Below are 18,252 nucleotides of genomic sequence, written 5' to 3'. Positions count from 1 at the left end.
AATCTACTGTGTAGGTTTGATAAAACGAGTCTAAGGTAGGTACTCGCTACTCGATTACTCGATACTCGGGAATGCAAGGAGTTCTCGCATTCTGATTGGTTCTTTCATTTTGGGTCGATGACTCCTTGCTGCCATATTCAAATGGATAAGGTATAGTAGCAGCTGTTTTTTACTTTTTATTTAGGTTTCCCAGAAGTGTAACATGTACCACACCTTCTAAAGGGAACACAACACCATACAGTCCATACGTCATACACCATAGGTTAAGTCTGAAATACAATTACCCTGGCTAATTCTGCTGAAATCAGCAAATATGAATATTCAGTGTTCGCGACATACTTTAACAAATTATTTCAACCATACAGGGTGTTTCAAGTTCATAGTTCTCTTAGGGAGTCAATAGTTTGCCGCCGTCTCATGTGGACAGGGGACCTTCCAGTCCAAGGTCAGTCAGTCCCTGTTTTGATTTATGTTGAGGCACCAAACACCGAAATAAACATTCCAGTTTTGAATAATTTTCGTCTCCAAAACGCCTCCTCGGGTTCCCGAAACTCAAAAAGGGGTACTTTTTTTCCTCACGAAGCCTCTCTCTAACCTTTTGTCTCCATGTTTTTGATTTTTGTTTCCAAAAAAAAACTTGACAGCTCTCTAGCTTGTGTTAAGGTCATACGTATTTATCTTATAACCAGACCTATTTAGAGTATTTATAGATCTACAGAATAGTACAGATCAGTGTACCTATACCTACTGACCGTTGGGATTTCTGCTACATTATTATTTTAATCTACTGTGTAGGTTTAATAAAACGAGTCTAGGTAGGTACTCGCTACTCGGTCCCTGTTTTGATTTATGTTGAGGCACCAAACACCGAAATAAACATTCCAGTTTTGAATAATTTTCGTCTCCAAAACGCCTCCTCGGATTCCCGAAACTCAAAAAGGGGTACTTTTTTTCCTCATGAAACCTCTCTCTAACCTTTTGTCTCCATGTTTTGATTTTTGTTTCCAAAAAAAGACTTGACAGCTCTCTAGACCCATATGTTTTTATTTTGAAAAATGGAACTTATCGCGTAGTGGTTGGCTATTAAAAAATTATTTTCAATGATTACCCATAGGAGGAAGGTTGTACGGTATTTGGGCATGAGCACCTACCTGTTCAACCTGCTAGCCGAGAGAAGAAAGGAATTATCATCCTTGAGACCGAATACTTTGTTGCCTCTCAGAATAAGGCGGCTGTGTCGTGAAATGGATTCAATCAATCCATACGAAAACACCTTCAACAGGTTGAGAAATCCACAGTACAAGAGACAAGACACTTTTCAAACAGACTTTAAATGACTATATTCTAGTAGGCCTACAATTTTTTGAAATTCAACTTCATCAGAAAACGGCTACCAGATAGGTAGGTACCATGAAAAAAGTAAAAATTCCAAAAGTAATTCTCTCGATAACACAAAATGTCACAAAAAGAACAAAATGTCAAAGCTCCAGACAACCATTTTCCTAAAAAGACCAAACAACAGCACAAATCATAATTATGTTGCATACTTTCATAAAATACTCATAAAACACGGCCAGAGCTGTCAAAAGTCAAAATCTACAGACAAGGAAAAAGTTGCATCCCACCTCTAAAGGCGTCACAAGCCACCTTGCATCTCACCCTCTGAGGGCTTCAAGAAAAGAACAATTAGGTGAAAAGGATATCTGAAATGTTCCAAGCTGAGAAACCTAATCAAGCAAGCATAATATCGGACCGATATAAAAAAGACCAAGACGGAATATCGGAGAGAAAAATAAAGAACTGCCCTCACTCACCTGATGGTTCCCAGATGATGGAGATTCAGGGTGGCCGAATAGGAAATGACTAAACAGGACTAGCAAGTCTCTGGAGACTAAACTGTCCAGATGACAGTAATCCTTCAGCTTGAAACGAGGTGTGAAATTTGCGAGAATCGCGACTAATTCATTGAAGCTCATTTCCATTTTTAATTTAAAAATTTCTAAAAACTCTTTTTTTGGTTGGAACTTGGAAGAATCTTTTTTGGCAAATTAGAACTACATACAAATCGTATTGGAAACTCAGAGCAGAAACAAAGTGACAGACGTTCTTTCAACGGTTAAAATTTGAAAGTCAGCAATCGGTTCACAAGTTTTTCTCTCTTGTGAGTGAAGCTTTCCACACACTACAGCTGATTCTTGCAGGGATATGCTACTTCGTACAATGACAGACACTTCCAGGATACGGAAGAATCAAACGAATTTCTCTCAGATCTACCCTGTATATTGGTCTGTCAGAGCCATTGGTTACCGGGTAGGACATACAAATGCTTGGGTTATTGGTAAAGGTAGCAACAAGGCACCTGGCTACCTTCAATCCAAGAATTACCTCGGCAATATTTGCGCTCACCACACTTAGTAAGAGAACAATGGTAATGATGATATAGGTACAGGTTCCAAGTTCCGAGAATCCAAATCTGAGGTCAAAACTCCGAAAAAATAACTTTAAAAGGTCGAAAATTCAATTTTTATTTTCCGTTCTAATGATGGTTCCAAGTTCCGAGAATAGGGCGCCCAAACTGATGTCAACTTGACGGAGAAAGTAGGAGGTAAATCATAACACAAAGGAAATTAGGGTCATTACGTCAACAATCTAAGAATAAACAGGGACATAATTGAAGGTACTACTAACTTACTGTCGCGGATTTAAAATTGTGAAGCCTTCTTGGAAACTAGATTATAGCATTGCCGTCCTGTAGTATATCCCTACAGTCCGTATGGCCGTCCTGTAGTATATCCCTACAGTCCGTATGGCCGTCCTATAGTATATCCCTACAGTCCGTATGGCCGTCCTATAGTATATCCCTACAGTCCGTATGAGCTTAGACCTAGGTCGGAAGCATTTTCCGCCACAGACGTTCTAACGGTCCGACCGTGACTGGCCGGCATAAGATGGAAATGCAAGATAAAGGTGTGTCCAAACATAGTCGACCGGCCGGCCGCGTCGATCAACGAGGTGAATCTACAACACACCTTAACCATACTGTTCCCATTTTGTTACTTGGAATGATTGAAAGGCATCAAGTTTACAAGTTATTTCAATCAAATGGGTTTATTATGAATTAGATTTATATTAGACACCCAAGACACCCAAATAATAATCCCCCACAAAGAACCCTAGTCAATTATAAAATAAGGTAAGCCAAATGGGTTTAAACATGGATGACCTTCCAAATCCTGAGGAAATATTCAAAGGACAGGATTAGAAAGTTTCAAATTCCGATCAGTTAATGACGTATGTTATAACATTTACTCGCATGTATATTTAGACAAGGTAATACAGTAGAACTCCAATTATCCGAATTAATGAGGACCGGGACCCATTCGGTTAATCAAATATTCGGAATTTTAACTCATTTCTCGAAGGGACCGAATAGACATTAAATAGTTCAACATTCAAATGTTCATTGCCACAAGTGGTTTTCGGGCAGCCAGATCACGCATTCGCTTGACAGTGAGCAGTTGCAAGTGGTCACACTCGGGCTGACGCTCCATCCACTTCAAAGCAGTCTCGAGGCCGGCAAATGCTTCACTAGCTGAAGGATAATCGGCGATTCGGATAGTCGGAGTTCGGATAATTGGAGTTCTACTGTAATTTTAACTCATTTCTCGAAGGGACCGAGTAGACATTAAATAGTTCAACATTCAAATGTTCATTGACACAAGTGTAAGCCAAATAGGTTTAAACATGGATGACCTTCCAAATCCTGAGGAAATAATCAAAGGACAGGATTAGAAAGTTTCAAATTCCGATCAGTTAATGACGTATGTTATATTTATTGGCATGTATATTTAGACAAGGTAATACAGTAGAACTCCAATTATCCGAATTAATGAGGACCGGAACCCATTCGGTTAATCAAATATTTGGAATTTTAACTCATTTCTCGAAGGGACCGAGTAGACATTAAATAGTTCAACATTCAAATGTTCATTGACACAAATGTAGGATATCCGATGTGTTTCCCAAAATACCCTTCATATATAAACATTGGGTGATTAGATAATCAGATAGATTTCAGGGCCTGATAAGACTTTCCATATCACATTAAACTCCAATCTATTCCGAATGGAATTCCAAGTCATTACAGTAATGTATTATCATTATGTTCCTCATTCAAAGTCTATATTAAAATCCCTGTATGTTGCATAAAGAATTCCCTGTGTGGTGGTATGTTTAATTTTATCTTGGTGGGAAAGGACCCATTACATGTAAATTTTCAACAAAGTCGCTTACATCTACATAATGGTCTTTTGGTCCTTCATAACTTCATATTCTGTGTGAACCCTCCCTAGTAGATAATAGGGGTTTTTTTTTTTTTTTTTTGCTAATGATAATTTCCATTTTTACTTTCCTTATCCTATAGGAAGGAAAGTAATGTAATCGGGTCAAATTTTCGATGGTCACTTTTAAATACCAAAACTTGAGGTCCCTAGAGCCTAAATCCAAAGTATCAGCCATTTGTCCGTGTGTATGTCTGTCTGTAAACATTTTTTTAAAAATAATACAGCTATTGTTGATATGGAGTATCGGGAGCATCTACTTAACTTAGACCGCGTTTTACGAAGTCGGAGTTGGCTTCAATTCTGGATCGTATAGCTCAATCCTAGATTGATCTCAAATCTGATTTGGTAAACCGCTCTTAGTAAAGACGAACCAACAAAAGGTACTCAAATTTCCTTCAGATTGTTGACCATCACTAATCTCAATAGAGGTCCCCTCATCTATTCCTGTCTGTAAACAAACTGGAAATCTTATCACACATCATTTAATTCCAGACATAGCTCTCGGTCAGAAAAGGCTTTTTCCCTCCACTTTGAATCCGATCACTATCAAATCAATACTGAATGTCGTGTCCCCTATCAATACTCGTTCAAGGCTAGGAAATGTTCGGTTCGGTTATTATTATTATTTTTTCGGTAAAACCATTATTAATGTTCTTTGCTGTAAAGTTTAAAAGTTAGTCCACAAAACCGTATACCTACTTACCCTGTGAGTAAAAAAAGAAAAATGAAAAACAAGGATAGGGCAATAGGGCAAAAAACGGACGATTAAAAAGTTCCGGCTAGGGTCCAGAATTTTTTTCTAATTTTTACCAGTAGTAAAGAAATGTTCTGTGTTCTTTTCTAAAGCACCTGGTTCAAAAATGGTGTAAAATCAATAAGAAAAAAAGTTACGTGAACATTTATCTCTAAAAACATGCATTTTCAGCATAAAACTGATCCTTGTTTATGATTTTTCTTTTTTTACTCACAGGGTAAGTAGGTATGCGGTCTCGGGGAATAAGTTTTAAACTTTACAGTAAAGAATATCAATAATGGTTTTACCAAAATGGTGTAAAATCAATAAGAAAAAAAGTTACGTGAACATTTATCTCTAAAAACATGCATTTTCAGCATAAAACTGATCCTTGTTTTTGATTTTTCTTTTTTTACTCACAGGTTAAGTAGGTATGCGGTCTTGTGGAATAAGTTTTAAACTTTACAGCAAAGAATATCAATAATGGTTTTACTGGAAAAAAATTGAACACTGAAGTCTTTTTTTACTCACAGGTTAAGTAGGTATGCGGTCTTGTGGAATAAGTTTTAAACTTTACAGCAAAGAATATCAATAATGGTTTTACGGAAAAAAAATTGAACACTGAACAGCAGATTGAGAAAAACCAAAAAATAGGAGCGTTCCTCTAATTGCTTGGCGCAGTGTATTTGGGCTTCAGCTTCCCTCATAGGTAGGAGAGCTTACTTACCCCAGTGACCTCAGTCAAATTTCCATGTAAATTTCAACAAAGTCGCTTACATCTACATAATGGTCTTTTGGTCCTTCATTAACTTCATATTCTGTGTGAACCCTAGTAGAAGTAGAACGTCCCTATTTTACAAATTAAATCCTGAACTTATAACCAGAAACTTTTCAATCAACCTGAAAGTTTTTAATTTAACCTCACACGCTGGTTGAACAGCTGTTTGCAAAGCTCTCACAAATTAAATCCTGAACTTATAACCAGAAACTTTTCAATCAACCTGAAAGTTTTTAATTTAACCTCACACGCTGGTTGAACAGCTGTTTAGGTCACGGGGCGCGACGCGGTTTACAGAGAAAGAAATTTTGCGCTCACACTCTCCACCGGGCAATAACCTGAGGATGTCAAGGTATCTTCTTGTTAGAGAGGAGGTTTAGCCTGGACATTGACCTGGAGTGCGGATGTTGGTCACGGACATCTGATTTGAAGACAAGAATACTCTTAGTATAAACTCTGCTAAGTCTGCTTTTGTTCTCATATAGATAGGTAGGTAGGTTCTGATCTAAGATACATAGGTTCTGCTAATAGGTAGGTTCTGAGTTCTGGAATTCGGCGTGAGAACTCAAGTACTCGAGATTCCACTTGTTGAATGATACAATAATTGATACATAAGTGCGGATGTTGGTCACGGACATCTGATTTGAAGACAAGAATACTCTTAGTATAAACTCTGCTAAGTCTGCTTTTGTTCTCATATAGGTAGGTAGGTTCTGATCTAAGATACCTACATGGGTTCTGCTAATAGGTAGGTTCTGAGTTCTGGAATTCGGCATGAGAACTCATGTACTTGAGATTCCACTTGATGAATGATACAATAATTGATACATATTTATGGTACGCGATACAAGGATACATAATATGCACTTTTTGGGTACTTTTACATCGGAATAGGACTCTATCTCGAAAAAAATTTTCATTTGGTTGTGCCCCATTAAAATTTCTACGCTCGAAAATTAACAGCTGTTTCTTTCTCTCTTGAATTTTTTTCACATAGAAGATGGTAGCCTGGTTTAGCTAGCCCGGGGAGTGTATGTTAATGTGTAGGTAAATAATGCAGCAAACATTAATGTAATGTAATTTGCGTTCAGAGTGACGAAATGTGTGTAATTATTTATTTTACGTTTTCATGGATTTAAATAAATTAAAACAGATAGGTGTTTGATATTTCTAAATTTCAATTAAACTGTTTGAAAATGTGCTAAGTTAGCAGAATCTTCAAATGCTTCCAGCAATAAAAAATGTCTATGAACAAGAAAAAAAAGGCATTTCTAAGAGCGAACGTTGTTTGATATTTCTAAATTTCAATTAAACTGTTTGAAAATGTGCTAAGTTAGCAGAATCTTCAAATGCTTCCAGCAATAAAAAATGTCCATGAACAAGAAAAAAAGGCATTTCTAAGAGCGAACGGGTAGCGGCAAAAGAAATTGAAGTGCCAAAGAGAAAAAACTGTCAGTAGCGAGAGATCAATTAAAATTAAAATAATTACAATTTGAAAACATTATATTCTATTCTAAATGAACAATTAACAGCGAAGGAAGGATTTTTTTCGTCTTAGACAATGTAGGAAAACGAGTAATTTACTCCAAGAATCTGAAATAACGACCGAGATTTACATATCTTTGCACAAGATACCAAAAAATATTAAAAAAAAAAAAACACCTCCTTTCTCCCCTTACACGCTTCGCCACTGGATTCCAGCATTAGAACCGGTTCCCCATGATCATCTGATTGTAAACCGGATAAACACCAATGAGCAAGGTATTTGCAATGTTGCCAAGTGTCTCCTTAGGAAAACATATGATCGCTGCCAGTTCATTGAAACCTCTACCATGCAACGAAACAAAATTAAAATTTCTACGCTCGAAAATTAACAGCTGTTTCTTTCTCTCTTGAATTTTTTTCACATAGAAGATGGTAGCATGGTTTAGCTAGCCCGGGCCCGGGGAGTGTATGTTAATGTGAAGGTAAATAATGGAGCAAACATTAATGTAATGTAATTTGCGTTCAGAGTAACGAAATGTGTGTAATTATTTATTTTACGTTTTCATGGATTTAAATAAATTAAAACAGATAGAGGGGCGATGGAGAGAACAATGCCTGATTCCCTGTAGATATCATCAAAAGTGAAACAGAAAGAGCCATGTCCAGGATTCAATAAGTGAAGAAAAAAAAAAAAAAATGATGCCCCCAGATAGTAGGTATATTAAGGCCCTTGGACCTACTCACAAATAACAGTTGGTTCCAAAAGTTTCCGGCCCGACCTATAAGGTGTTATTCAACGATAAAGCATTCACAAACCTTCTGAATGATGATTATTAAAGAAATCACTCAAATATCTTAATTAGTTTTTGTTTGGCGCCTAAAAGAAGGTGACGTGTCAGATAGGTTTTGAAAATGTGTAAAATTGAGTATCGCGCGGTGATTAGGTTCAATTTTAACTCATTTCTCGAAGGGACCGAGTAGACATTAAATAGTTCAACATTCAAATGTTCATTGACACAAATGTAGGATATCCGATGTGTTTCCCAAAATACCCTTCACATACAAACATTGGGTGATTAGATAATCAGATAGATTTCAGGGCCTGATAAGACTTTCCATATCACATTAAACTCCAATCTATTCCGAATGGAATTCCAAGTCATTACAGTAATGTCATTATCATTATGTTCCTCATTCAAAGTCTATATTAAAATCCCTGTATGTTGCATAAAGAATTCCCTGTGTGGTGGTATATTTAATTTTATCTTGGTGGGAAAGGACCCATTGATATCTGAGATCCACAATGACTCATCATATCTAGGAATAGTCAACAGTTAGGACAGGGGTTCTATGATCTATTTTTGATTCTGGTGCCTTTGATTGTTACTCTGATAATCTAATTCTATGGAAATGTCTATTCAACCCTTGGAAAGTCCTCTGGAAAAGGAAACCCGTTTACAAATATTAAACAGGTACTACTGTATCCAAGGTACTTGACGCTTCTCGCTATTTGCACACTTCTATTGTGTCTTTTTCTGGTGGCATATTTTTGGTTCATTTTTGGATTATTTCTGTCGGGAGCCAGGATAATTCCATTTAGTGGTACCTTGGATCCATTAATATCTGGGATCCACAATGACTCATCATATCTAGGAATAGTCAACAGTTAGGACAGGGGTTCTATGATCTATTTTTGATTCTAGTGCCTTTGATTGTCACTCTGATATTCTAATTCTATGGAAATGTCTATTCAACCCTTGGAAAGTCCTCTGGGAAAGGAAACCCGTTTACAAATATTAACAGGTACTACTGTATCCAAGGTACTTGACGCTTCTCACTATTTGCACCCTTCTATTGTGTCTTTTTCTGGTGGCATATTTTTGGTTCATTTTTGGAGCATTTCGATTATTTCTGTCGGGAGCCAGGATTATTCCATTTAGTGGTAGATAATAGATATGTACATAATTATGTTGCTAAGTTTTGAGATATTTTCAAATTGGAATTTTACGGCCTTCATTGCCTTCAAAATCCGAAATGCAAAAGCGAAAAAGGAACTCAATTATTGTTCTGAAATGTAAAGGTAATCCAAAAGGTTTTCACCTGCTAATGAACTCTATACCTGTTCTATGATTCGAGTACTTACACTTCTTCTTAAAGGTGCTCCCAAGGAAACATAATTTTCAATTTGAATACAGGATCAAATAAAAATTATCCAAATTTATTGCCAAGCGATTTGGTTTTGTGATATTTTATTAAGGACGAAATGAGGAATCTGCAGTTATTTCCAATTCAGAAGACCATGAAGACAGTTTTAGGAGGTTTCCTTCAGTACACCATTCTTAAGTTTATTCGCTTTTATCGATTCAGCTGTTTGATATTTCTAAATTTCAATTAAACTCTTTGAAAATGTGCTAAGTTAGCAGAATCTTCAAATGCTTCCAGCAATAAAAAATGTCTCAGTACACCATTCTTAAGTTTATTCGCTTTTATCGATTCAGCTGTTTGATATTTCTAAATTTCAATTAAACTGTTTGAAAATGTGCTACGTTAGCAGAATCTCCAAATGCTTCCAGCAATAAAAAATGTCTATGAACAAGAAAAAAAGGCACTTCTAAGAGCGAACGGGTAGCGGCAAAAGAAATTGAAGTGCCAAAGAGAAAAAACTGTCAGTAGCGAGAGATCAATTAAAATTAAAATAATTACAATTTGAAAACATTATATTCTATTCTAAATAAACAATTAACAGCGAAGGAAGGATTTTTTCGTCTTAGACAATGTAGGAAAACGAGTAATTTACTCCAAGAATCTGAAATAACGACCGAGATTTACATATCTTTGCACAAGATACCAAAAAATATTAAAAAAAAAAAAACACCTCCTTTCTCCCCTTACACGCTTCGCCACTGGATTCCAGCATTAGAACCGGTTCCCCATGATCATCTGATTGTAAACCGGATAAACACCAATGAGCAAGGTATTTGCAATGTTGCCAAGTGTCTCCTTAGGAAAACATATGATCGCTACCAGTTCATTGAAACCTCTACCATGCAACGAAATCAGTAGCGAGAGATCAATTAAAATTAAAATAATTACAATTTGAAAACATTATATTCTATTCTAAATGAACAATTAACAGCGAAGGAAAGATTTTTTCTTCTTAGACAATGTAGGAAAACCTGTAATTTACTCCAAGAAATAACGACCGAGATTTACATATCTTTGCACAAGATACCAAAAAATATTAAAAAAAAAACACCTCCTTTCTCCCCTCACACGCTTCGCCACTGGATTCCAGCATTAGAACCGGTTCCACACAATTCTGGATTGAACTGGGTCTTAAGTACTCGTATAGCTCAATCCTAGATTGATCTCAAATCTGATTTGGTAAACCGCTCTTAGTAAACGGACCAACAAAAGTTACTCAAATTTCCTTCAGATTGTTGACCATCACTAATCTCAACAGAGGTCCCCTCATCCATTCCTGTCTGTAAACAAACTGGAAATCTTATCACACATCATTTAATTCCAGACATAGCTCTCGGTCAGAAAAAGCTTTTCCCTCCACTTTGAATCCGATTGCTATCAAATCAATACTGAATGTCGTGTCCCCTATCAATACTGCAATACTCGTTCACAACTCACATTCATCAAGGCTAGGAAATCGATTTCTATCCGAGGCCCCCATGAAAACTGAGTTTCCTGCGAGGGGAACACAGAGGACCCACAAATTTCGAAAAAGTTCAGGTTAGGGCGTAAGCCGCTAGAACACGAACCAAGGTCCGGGTGACCAGCCCCAAGCGGTTCCACCCGACACTACTGAGCTTGTCGAGGTAATACCGGTGTTTAAAGGTAGAAAAATATAAATATAGTCTATTTAATATATTCCTGCACAAAACTGAAAGATTCCATCAAAGAGAACAGGTGCGGAAAGCTGACCCAAAATGTCCGCCTTCTCCATGACAGTACTCCGGTCCATACCGCTGCCGTTACAAAGGCTGCCATGCTGGACTGTGGTTTCACGGATATACCCCAACCATCCTATAGTACAGAGTAGACCGTAGACCCCCTAGCAATTAATATCTGCTCTCGGGATCCAAATCTGAGCTCCGTGGCAGGAAATTTTCAAATAATAATGAGATCAAAACATCGTTTTTGGGATATGTCGAGGACAGGGACTCAGCCCACCTTCTGAGGGGTATCGGTAATATCGGTATGGTACCTAGGCGATCCAATAAGTATATTGATGTCAGGGAAGACTTTGTTAAAAAACAGCTATGTCAGATTTTGCAGTTTCCTATTCGATCTACATAGGTCGGGTCGGAAACTTATGGAACCAACTACGTAAGTTGACCGATTGCACAATTCGGGTGAGTGGCTAGAATTGAAAATGGAAACAAATCTGGGGTACCAAAATCCCCTATAACTATTCATTTCAGAAAATCCACATTCAAAATTACACGCAATAAATAAAAATCCACCAATTTAAAAAATACACACTTCTACAACACATACCGTCATACACTGAGGACAACATGGGGAACCAACTACGTAAGTTGACCGATTGCACAATTCGGGTGAGTGGCTAGAAACAAATCTGGGGTACCAAAATCCCCTATAAACTATTCATTTCAGAAAATCCACATTCAAAATTACATGCAATAAATAAAAATCCACCAATTTAAAAAATACACACTTCTACAACACATACCGTCATACACTGAGGACAACATGACAGCCCCCAGCATTATCTGTATTCAGAAACAAGACAACAAGTGTTCTAAGAACAAGAAGAAATATTCCGTCTGTTGTATAACGAAGCAATGTTGCCCGCCCAAATGTTGCAAATGCAAGCCAGACTGTTCACCTTGCTGCAAGAAATCTAAATGTTGCTGCAGGCCCGTGTGCACGCCATGCAAGTGCAAGCTCATACCTCCCAAGAGCCCCTGTGGACAACCCACTTACTGCTGCAAGTGTAAAGCCATTTGCCCCTGTTCTTGTGAACCTGAATGCTGTGAGGAATATGACTGTACGCTTAAATGTAAAACCAAGAGAACCTATGAACTAGTTTGCAGGGAGAAGAATGATTGCTGTGACGACTCTTGCTGACAGTGGTAAACCAAGAAACTAGGTTCCGAGTTCCGAGAATAGGGCGCCCAAACTGATGTCAACTTGACGGAGAAAGTAGGAGGTAAATCATAACACAAAGGAAATTAGGATCATTACGTCATCAATCTAAGAATAAACGGGGACATAATAGAAGGTACTAACTTACTGTCGCGGATTTAAAATTTTGAAGCCGTCTTGGAAACTAGATTATAGCATCGCCGTCCTGTAGTATATCCCTACAGTCCGTATGAGGTAACTAGATTATAGCATTGCCGTCCTGTAGTATATCACTACAGTCCGTATGAGCTCAGACCTAGGTCGGAAGCATTTTCCGCCACAGACGTTCTAACGGTCAGAGCGTGACTGGCCGGCATAAGATGGAAATGCAAGATAAAGGTGTGTCCAAACATAGTCGACCGGCCGTCCGCCCGTGTCGATCAACGAGGTGAATCTACAACACACCTTAACCATACTGTTCCCAATTTGTTACTTGGAATGATTGAAAGGCATCAAGTTATTTCAATCAAATGGGTTTATTATTAATTAGATTCATATTAGACACCCAAGACACCCAAATATTAGACACCCAAATAATAATTCCCCACAAAGAACCCTAGTCAATTATAAAATAAGGTAAGCCAAATAGGTTTAAACATGGATGACCTTCCAAATCCTGAGGAAATATTCAAAGGACAGGATTAGAAAGTTTCAAATTCCGATCAGTTTGATGACGTATGTTATATTTACTTGCATGTATATTTAGACAAGGTAATACAGTAGAACTCCAATTATCCGAATTAATGGGAACCGGGACCCATTCGGTTGATCAAATATTCGGAATTTTAACTCATTTCTCGAAGGGACCGAGTAGACATTAAATAGTTCAACATTCAAATGTTCATTGAGACAAATGTAGGACATCCGATGTTGTTTGGGGCCCGACATATAAGGGGTTATTTTTTGGAAGTTTCAACGATAGGTCTGCATTCACAAAACTTCTGAATGATGATTATTGAAATCACTCAAATATATTAATTAGTTTTTGTTTGGCGCCTAAAAGAAGGTGACGTGTCAGATAGGTTTTGAAAATGTGTAAAATTGAGTATCGCGCGGTGATTAGGTTCTTTACACCAGAGTAGGATAAAATCCAGCTAAAATGAAAAATCGCTTATATGGTGTTTATGGACAATCTTCTCCCTCATTATCCACGTTTAAACAAATTTCGAAAAAGTTCAGGTTAGGGCGTAAGCCGCTAGAACACGAACCAAGGTCCGGGTGACCAGCCCCAAGCGGTTCCACCCGACATTACTGAGCTTGTCGAGGTAATATCGGTGTTTAAAGGTAGAAAAATATGAATATAGTCTATTTACTATATTCCTGCACCAAACTGAAAGATTCCATCAAAGAGAACAGGTGCGGAAAGCTGACCCAAAATGTCCGTCTTCTCCATGACAGTACTCCGGTCCATACTGCTGCCGTTACAAAGGCTGCTATGCTGGACTGTGGTTTCACAGATATACCCTAACCACCCTATAGTACAGACTAGACCCCTAGCAATCAGCAATTAATATCTGCTCTCGGGATCCAAATCTGAGCTCCGTGGCAGGAAATTTTCCAATAATAATGAGATCAAAACATTGTTTTTGGGCTATGTCGAGGACAGGGACTCAGCCCACCTTCTGAGGTGTATCGGTATGGTACCTAGGCGATCCAATAAGTATATTGATGTCAGGGAAGACTTTGTTAAAAAATAGCTATGTCAGATTTTGCAGTTTCCTATTCGATCTAGGTCGGGTCGGAAACTTATGGAATACGTAGTTGACGTAAGTTGAAGCGCGGGGCCCCCAAAAGCGCGGGGCCCGTGGCAGTCTGCCATTCTGCCTTATGGGTAATCCGGCCCTGAGTGGCCCAATGAAGTGTAGAACTCACTAAAAACAGTATCTTTACAGAACCTTTAACATGATGCTCAAACAATTGCTCGTTTGGATGGCCAGAGATGATTTCCGCATTTCAAATGTTTTCTTTCCGTCAAAAAATCAGAAATTCATTTTGTTTCCTCTCTCGTCACTTGTTTATTACTAGTGGCCCAATGAAGTGTAGAACTCACTAAAAACAGTATCTTTACAGAACCCTTAACATGATGCTCGAGCAATTGCTCGTTTGGATGGCCAGAGATGAGTTGAATATCTAATTTCTTATCAAAATCGGATTCTCCGTTCGGAAGCTGGAAGTGCAAAAGGCAGACGGCCATTCCATGAAGTACAGAACCCTTAACATGATGCTCGAGCAATTGCTCGTTTGGATGGCCAGAGATGAGTTGAATATCTAATTTCTTATCAAAATCGGATCATCAGTTCGGAAGCTAAAAGTGCAAAAGGCAGACGGCCATTCTACTTTAAGCTTGAGCAATGATTGGTTCATTATCGCATTGCATTCGCCATTCGACCAATTAGAGACCGGATCCTATGCAATCAGGCCATTGGTCACTTTTATAAAATAATCAAATATCAAATCAAATCAAATACACATTATCGCATTGCATTCGCCATTCGACCAATTAGAGACCGGATCCTATGCAATCAGGCCATTGGTCACTTTTATAAAATAATCAAATACACACACCATTTGAAAAAGAGTTGTGAAGTCAAAATTTGGAACACGGAACATCCTTAGGAAGGAAATCGCTGCTCCATACAGAAAATCATAACCAAGATCTTCACCCTGTATTCCCTAAAGTAACATAACCAAGCAATGTTAGCTGCTCTAGGATCGCGATCGCGGATAATCTGAATAGGGGACGTTAAACTGGGAGTAGACTAGCGTTTGGTTTGGAGTGACATTGTGTTACTTACATTCAGGCATTCATCAGTTAAATAAAATAGTTTCAGTCATAGTAAACAACCTCTATAGTAGACCCGATGGGGAAAGTTTACACGAATGGTCTCATAAAAAGTTCGCAATAGGTCAACATTGGTCTGTATTGTATGAGCTACCCTGTATGTATTATGTATATTTATAAACCATGTAGTTTGGATGCGATGGGTTAGCTGCTAGCTCATGAAATTTATGTATTCCCTTGTTCAATAGGAATACACATAAATCCCCTAAAAATGTCAAAATGTTAAATTAAATAGAGCACAGAAAAAATAGTTGAGAAATTTCATTCCTTTATCCCTAAATCCGTAACGCAAGAGATCTGTGGTATGTCCTACATTACTGTCTTATTCGCTGAGAAGAAAATGAGCTCATATTATTTTTCCATCCATCATAATTTTAATTCAATCTCGAGCACTTAATTATAAACACAAACCGTGTGGTTTTTTTTATAATTGTTTTGACATTTTTTTTATATATATTGATGGAATTTTCATTTCGGTTTTGGTAAAAAGAGAAAAGGAAAATCGATCAAGGAAAAAGTCAAGCAACCAAGATCAACAGATACTTTTAAGAACATGAGATTCTGAGAAGAAAATGAGCTCATATTATTTTTCCATCCATCATAATTTTAATTCAATCTCGAGCACTTAATTATAAACACAAACCGTGTGTTTTTTTATAATTGTTTTGACATTTTTTTTTTATATATATGTATATTGATGGAATTTTTCTTTCGGTTTTGGTAAAAAGAGAAAAGGAAAATCGATCAAGGAAAAAGTCAAGCAACAAAGATCAACAGATATTTTTAAGAACATGAAATCCAGTTTTTCTCGAAAATTTCTCACACCAAAATATAAAACATGGTAAACAGCAGAAACTTTTAATCAAGATAATTATTGTTGAAGAACAAGAACTACAACGGTGAATGGAAAAAGCGAACATGATGATTCCCACAACTTTAATTTGGGAAAAACAAAACAAGAGAAACATTAAAAAGAAACCGGACTTTTGTCTCTTGTTGAAAATATGACCAGTAATCTACAGGACAATGGTGTTTTGGAGAAATTCACTAATGTTCCAAGATCCGTAGGTAAAACTACACAAACCTTTGAATATGACAAAAGTGTTCTAAAAACAAAAGCCAAACTCGAGCGATATAAAACAAAAGACAAGAAGATAAACGAGAAAATCCTTCTTGAAAAGCAAAATTCTACAAAACAAAAGTAAAAGACAGGTATGTTAATACAATGACCAAAATAAATACGAAAGAAAACCAGCATTATGAGGGTCCAGTGGCCCACAGAAAAGATACCGCTTTGTGTTTATCCGTCAAAGAAAGTTAAAATAAAACGTAACAAAGCTTAAAAAAAAAAATCTGGTGTGAACATCACACGACTTTCTTTATCCTATGGAATGATGCTTATTTTGGGTGTTCTTGTTCTTATACCCTAACTTTTACAATATCTCTAACCGTTTAGTAGGTATAGCTGAAAACCGCCAAAAAACGGTCGAAAACCGCCAAAAAAGCGGTCAAAATACCGCCAACCGCAGCACCTACATATCTTAACCAAAAGTTTCCTGTCGCATCCTTGTCACATTTAACATCTACATATACCAAATTTCAAGTCTCTAGCTCTTACCGATCTCGAGATATTTTGTTTACAGACAGACACACAGAGAGACAGAAGGACAGACAGACACACAGACGGACCAATGGCTGAAACTTTGTACTCGAGATATTTTGTTTACAGACAGACACACAGAGAGACAGAAGGACAGACAGACACACAGACGGACCAATGGCTGAAACTTTGTATACCTATAGGCTCTAGGGACCTCAAAACGTGTTTTGGCATTAAAAACTGACCATCGAAATTTTGAACCGATTACATTACTTTCCTTCCTATAGGAAAAGGAAAGCAAGAACTACGTCAGTAAAAAGGTACTGACTTACTTTTTTTACTTTCTATTACCCTTACGTATAGGGAACCTATACAAGGTAATGAGAAAGTATTGTTTAGGAATTACAAATTTAATTGAAATAATTAACAACTGAAAACTCGATACGTAAAAAGTGAAATGGAAGGTAAAATTAGACCGCGTTTTACGAAGTCGGAGTTGGCTTCAATTCTGGATTGAACTGGGTCTTAAGTACTCGTATAGCTCAATCCTAGATTGATATCAAATCTGATTTGGTAAACCGCTCTTAGTAAAGACGGACCAACAAAAGGTACTCAAATTTCCTTCAGATTGTTGACCATCACTAATCTCAATAGAGGTCCCCTCATCTATTCCTGTTTTTAAACAAACTGGAAATCTTATCACACATCATTTAATTCCAGACATAGCTTTCGGTCAGAAAAAGCTTTTCCCTCCACTTTGAATCCGATCGCTATCAAATCAATACTGAATGTCGTGTCCCCTATCAATACTCGTTCACAACTCACATTCATCAAGGCTAGGAAATCGATTTCTATCCGAGGCCCCCATGAAAACTGAGTTTCCTGCGAGGGGAACACAGAGGACCCGGGACATAGGAGATCCCGCGCTAGTTGCTCTCCCTCTTCATTTCTCTGTCTCTAGTCCCGCGTGAAAGCCAACTGGTTTTCTATACTCATAGACCCTCTCTTGTTCTCATCACAGTATTGATTGTATCAAGGGAAAGCTATGGCTTATCACTCGGGAGGGGTTGCGCCTGGTTTCGCGCGCCTTGAAATGCCGCTCGATTGTGTAAGTTTTCTATACTCATAGACCCTCTCTTGTTCTCATCACAGTATTGATTGTATCAAGGGAAAGCTATGGCTTATCACTCGGGAGGGGTTACGTCTGGTTTCGCGCGCCTTGAGCATGAAATACCGCTCGATTGTGTAATAATATTATCAAGATGAAGTTACTAATAAACTAATACCTAATAAAGTAAAACAATATGA

General features: G+C 37.6%; 2 protein-coding genes across 2 annotated transcripts in view; one reads left to right on the top strand and one right to left on the bottom strand.

The window, feature by feature from the left end:
* LOC103505797 (M-phase inducer phosphatase-like) overlaps window positions 1-18,252 on the bottom strand; it is an 81,843-nt gene that overhangs the window by 11,816 nt on the left and 51,775 nt on the right. The window lies entirely within an intron of this gene.
* Window positions 11,710-12,465, top strand: LOC103505785 (sperm mitochondrial-associated cysteine-rich protein-like). Its single transcript, XM_008470150.3, has 2 exons — window positions 11,710-11,871; window positions 12,068-12,465. The coding sequence occupies exon 2, from the start codon at window positions 12,068-12,070 to the stop codon at window positions 12,443-12,445; it is 378 nt and encodes a 125-aa protein (XP_008468372.1). The 5' UTR covers window positions 11,710-11,871; the 3' UTR covers window positions 12,446-12,465.

The sequence above is a fragment of the Diaphorina citri genome, unplaced genomic scaffold (genome assembly GCF_000475195.1).
Source record: "Diaphorina citri unplaced genomic scaffold, Diaci psyllid genome assembly version 1.1 scaffold195, whole genome shotgun sequence".
In the NCBI taxonomy this organism is placed as follows: domain Eukaryota; kingdom Metazoa; phylum Arthropoda; class Insecta; order Hemiptera; family Psyllidae; genus Diaphorina; species Diaphorina citri.
The sequence above is the reverse complement of the archived record's forward strand: the minus strand, read 5'-3'. Positions and strand labels throughout refer to the sequence as shown.

Coding starts and splice junctions, on each gene's coding strand:
- LOC103505785 (XM_008470150.3), top strand. CDS start 12,068: ATGACAGCCCCCAGCATTATCTGTATTCAGAAACAAGACAACAAGTGT.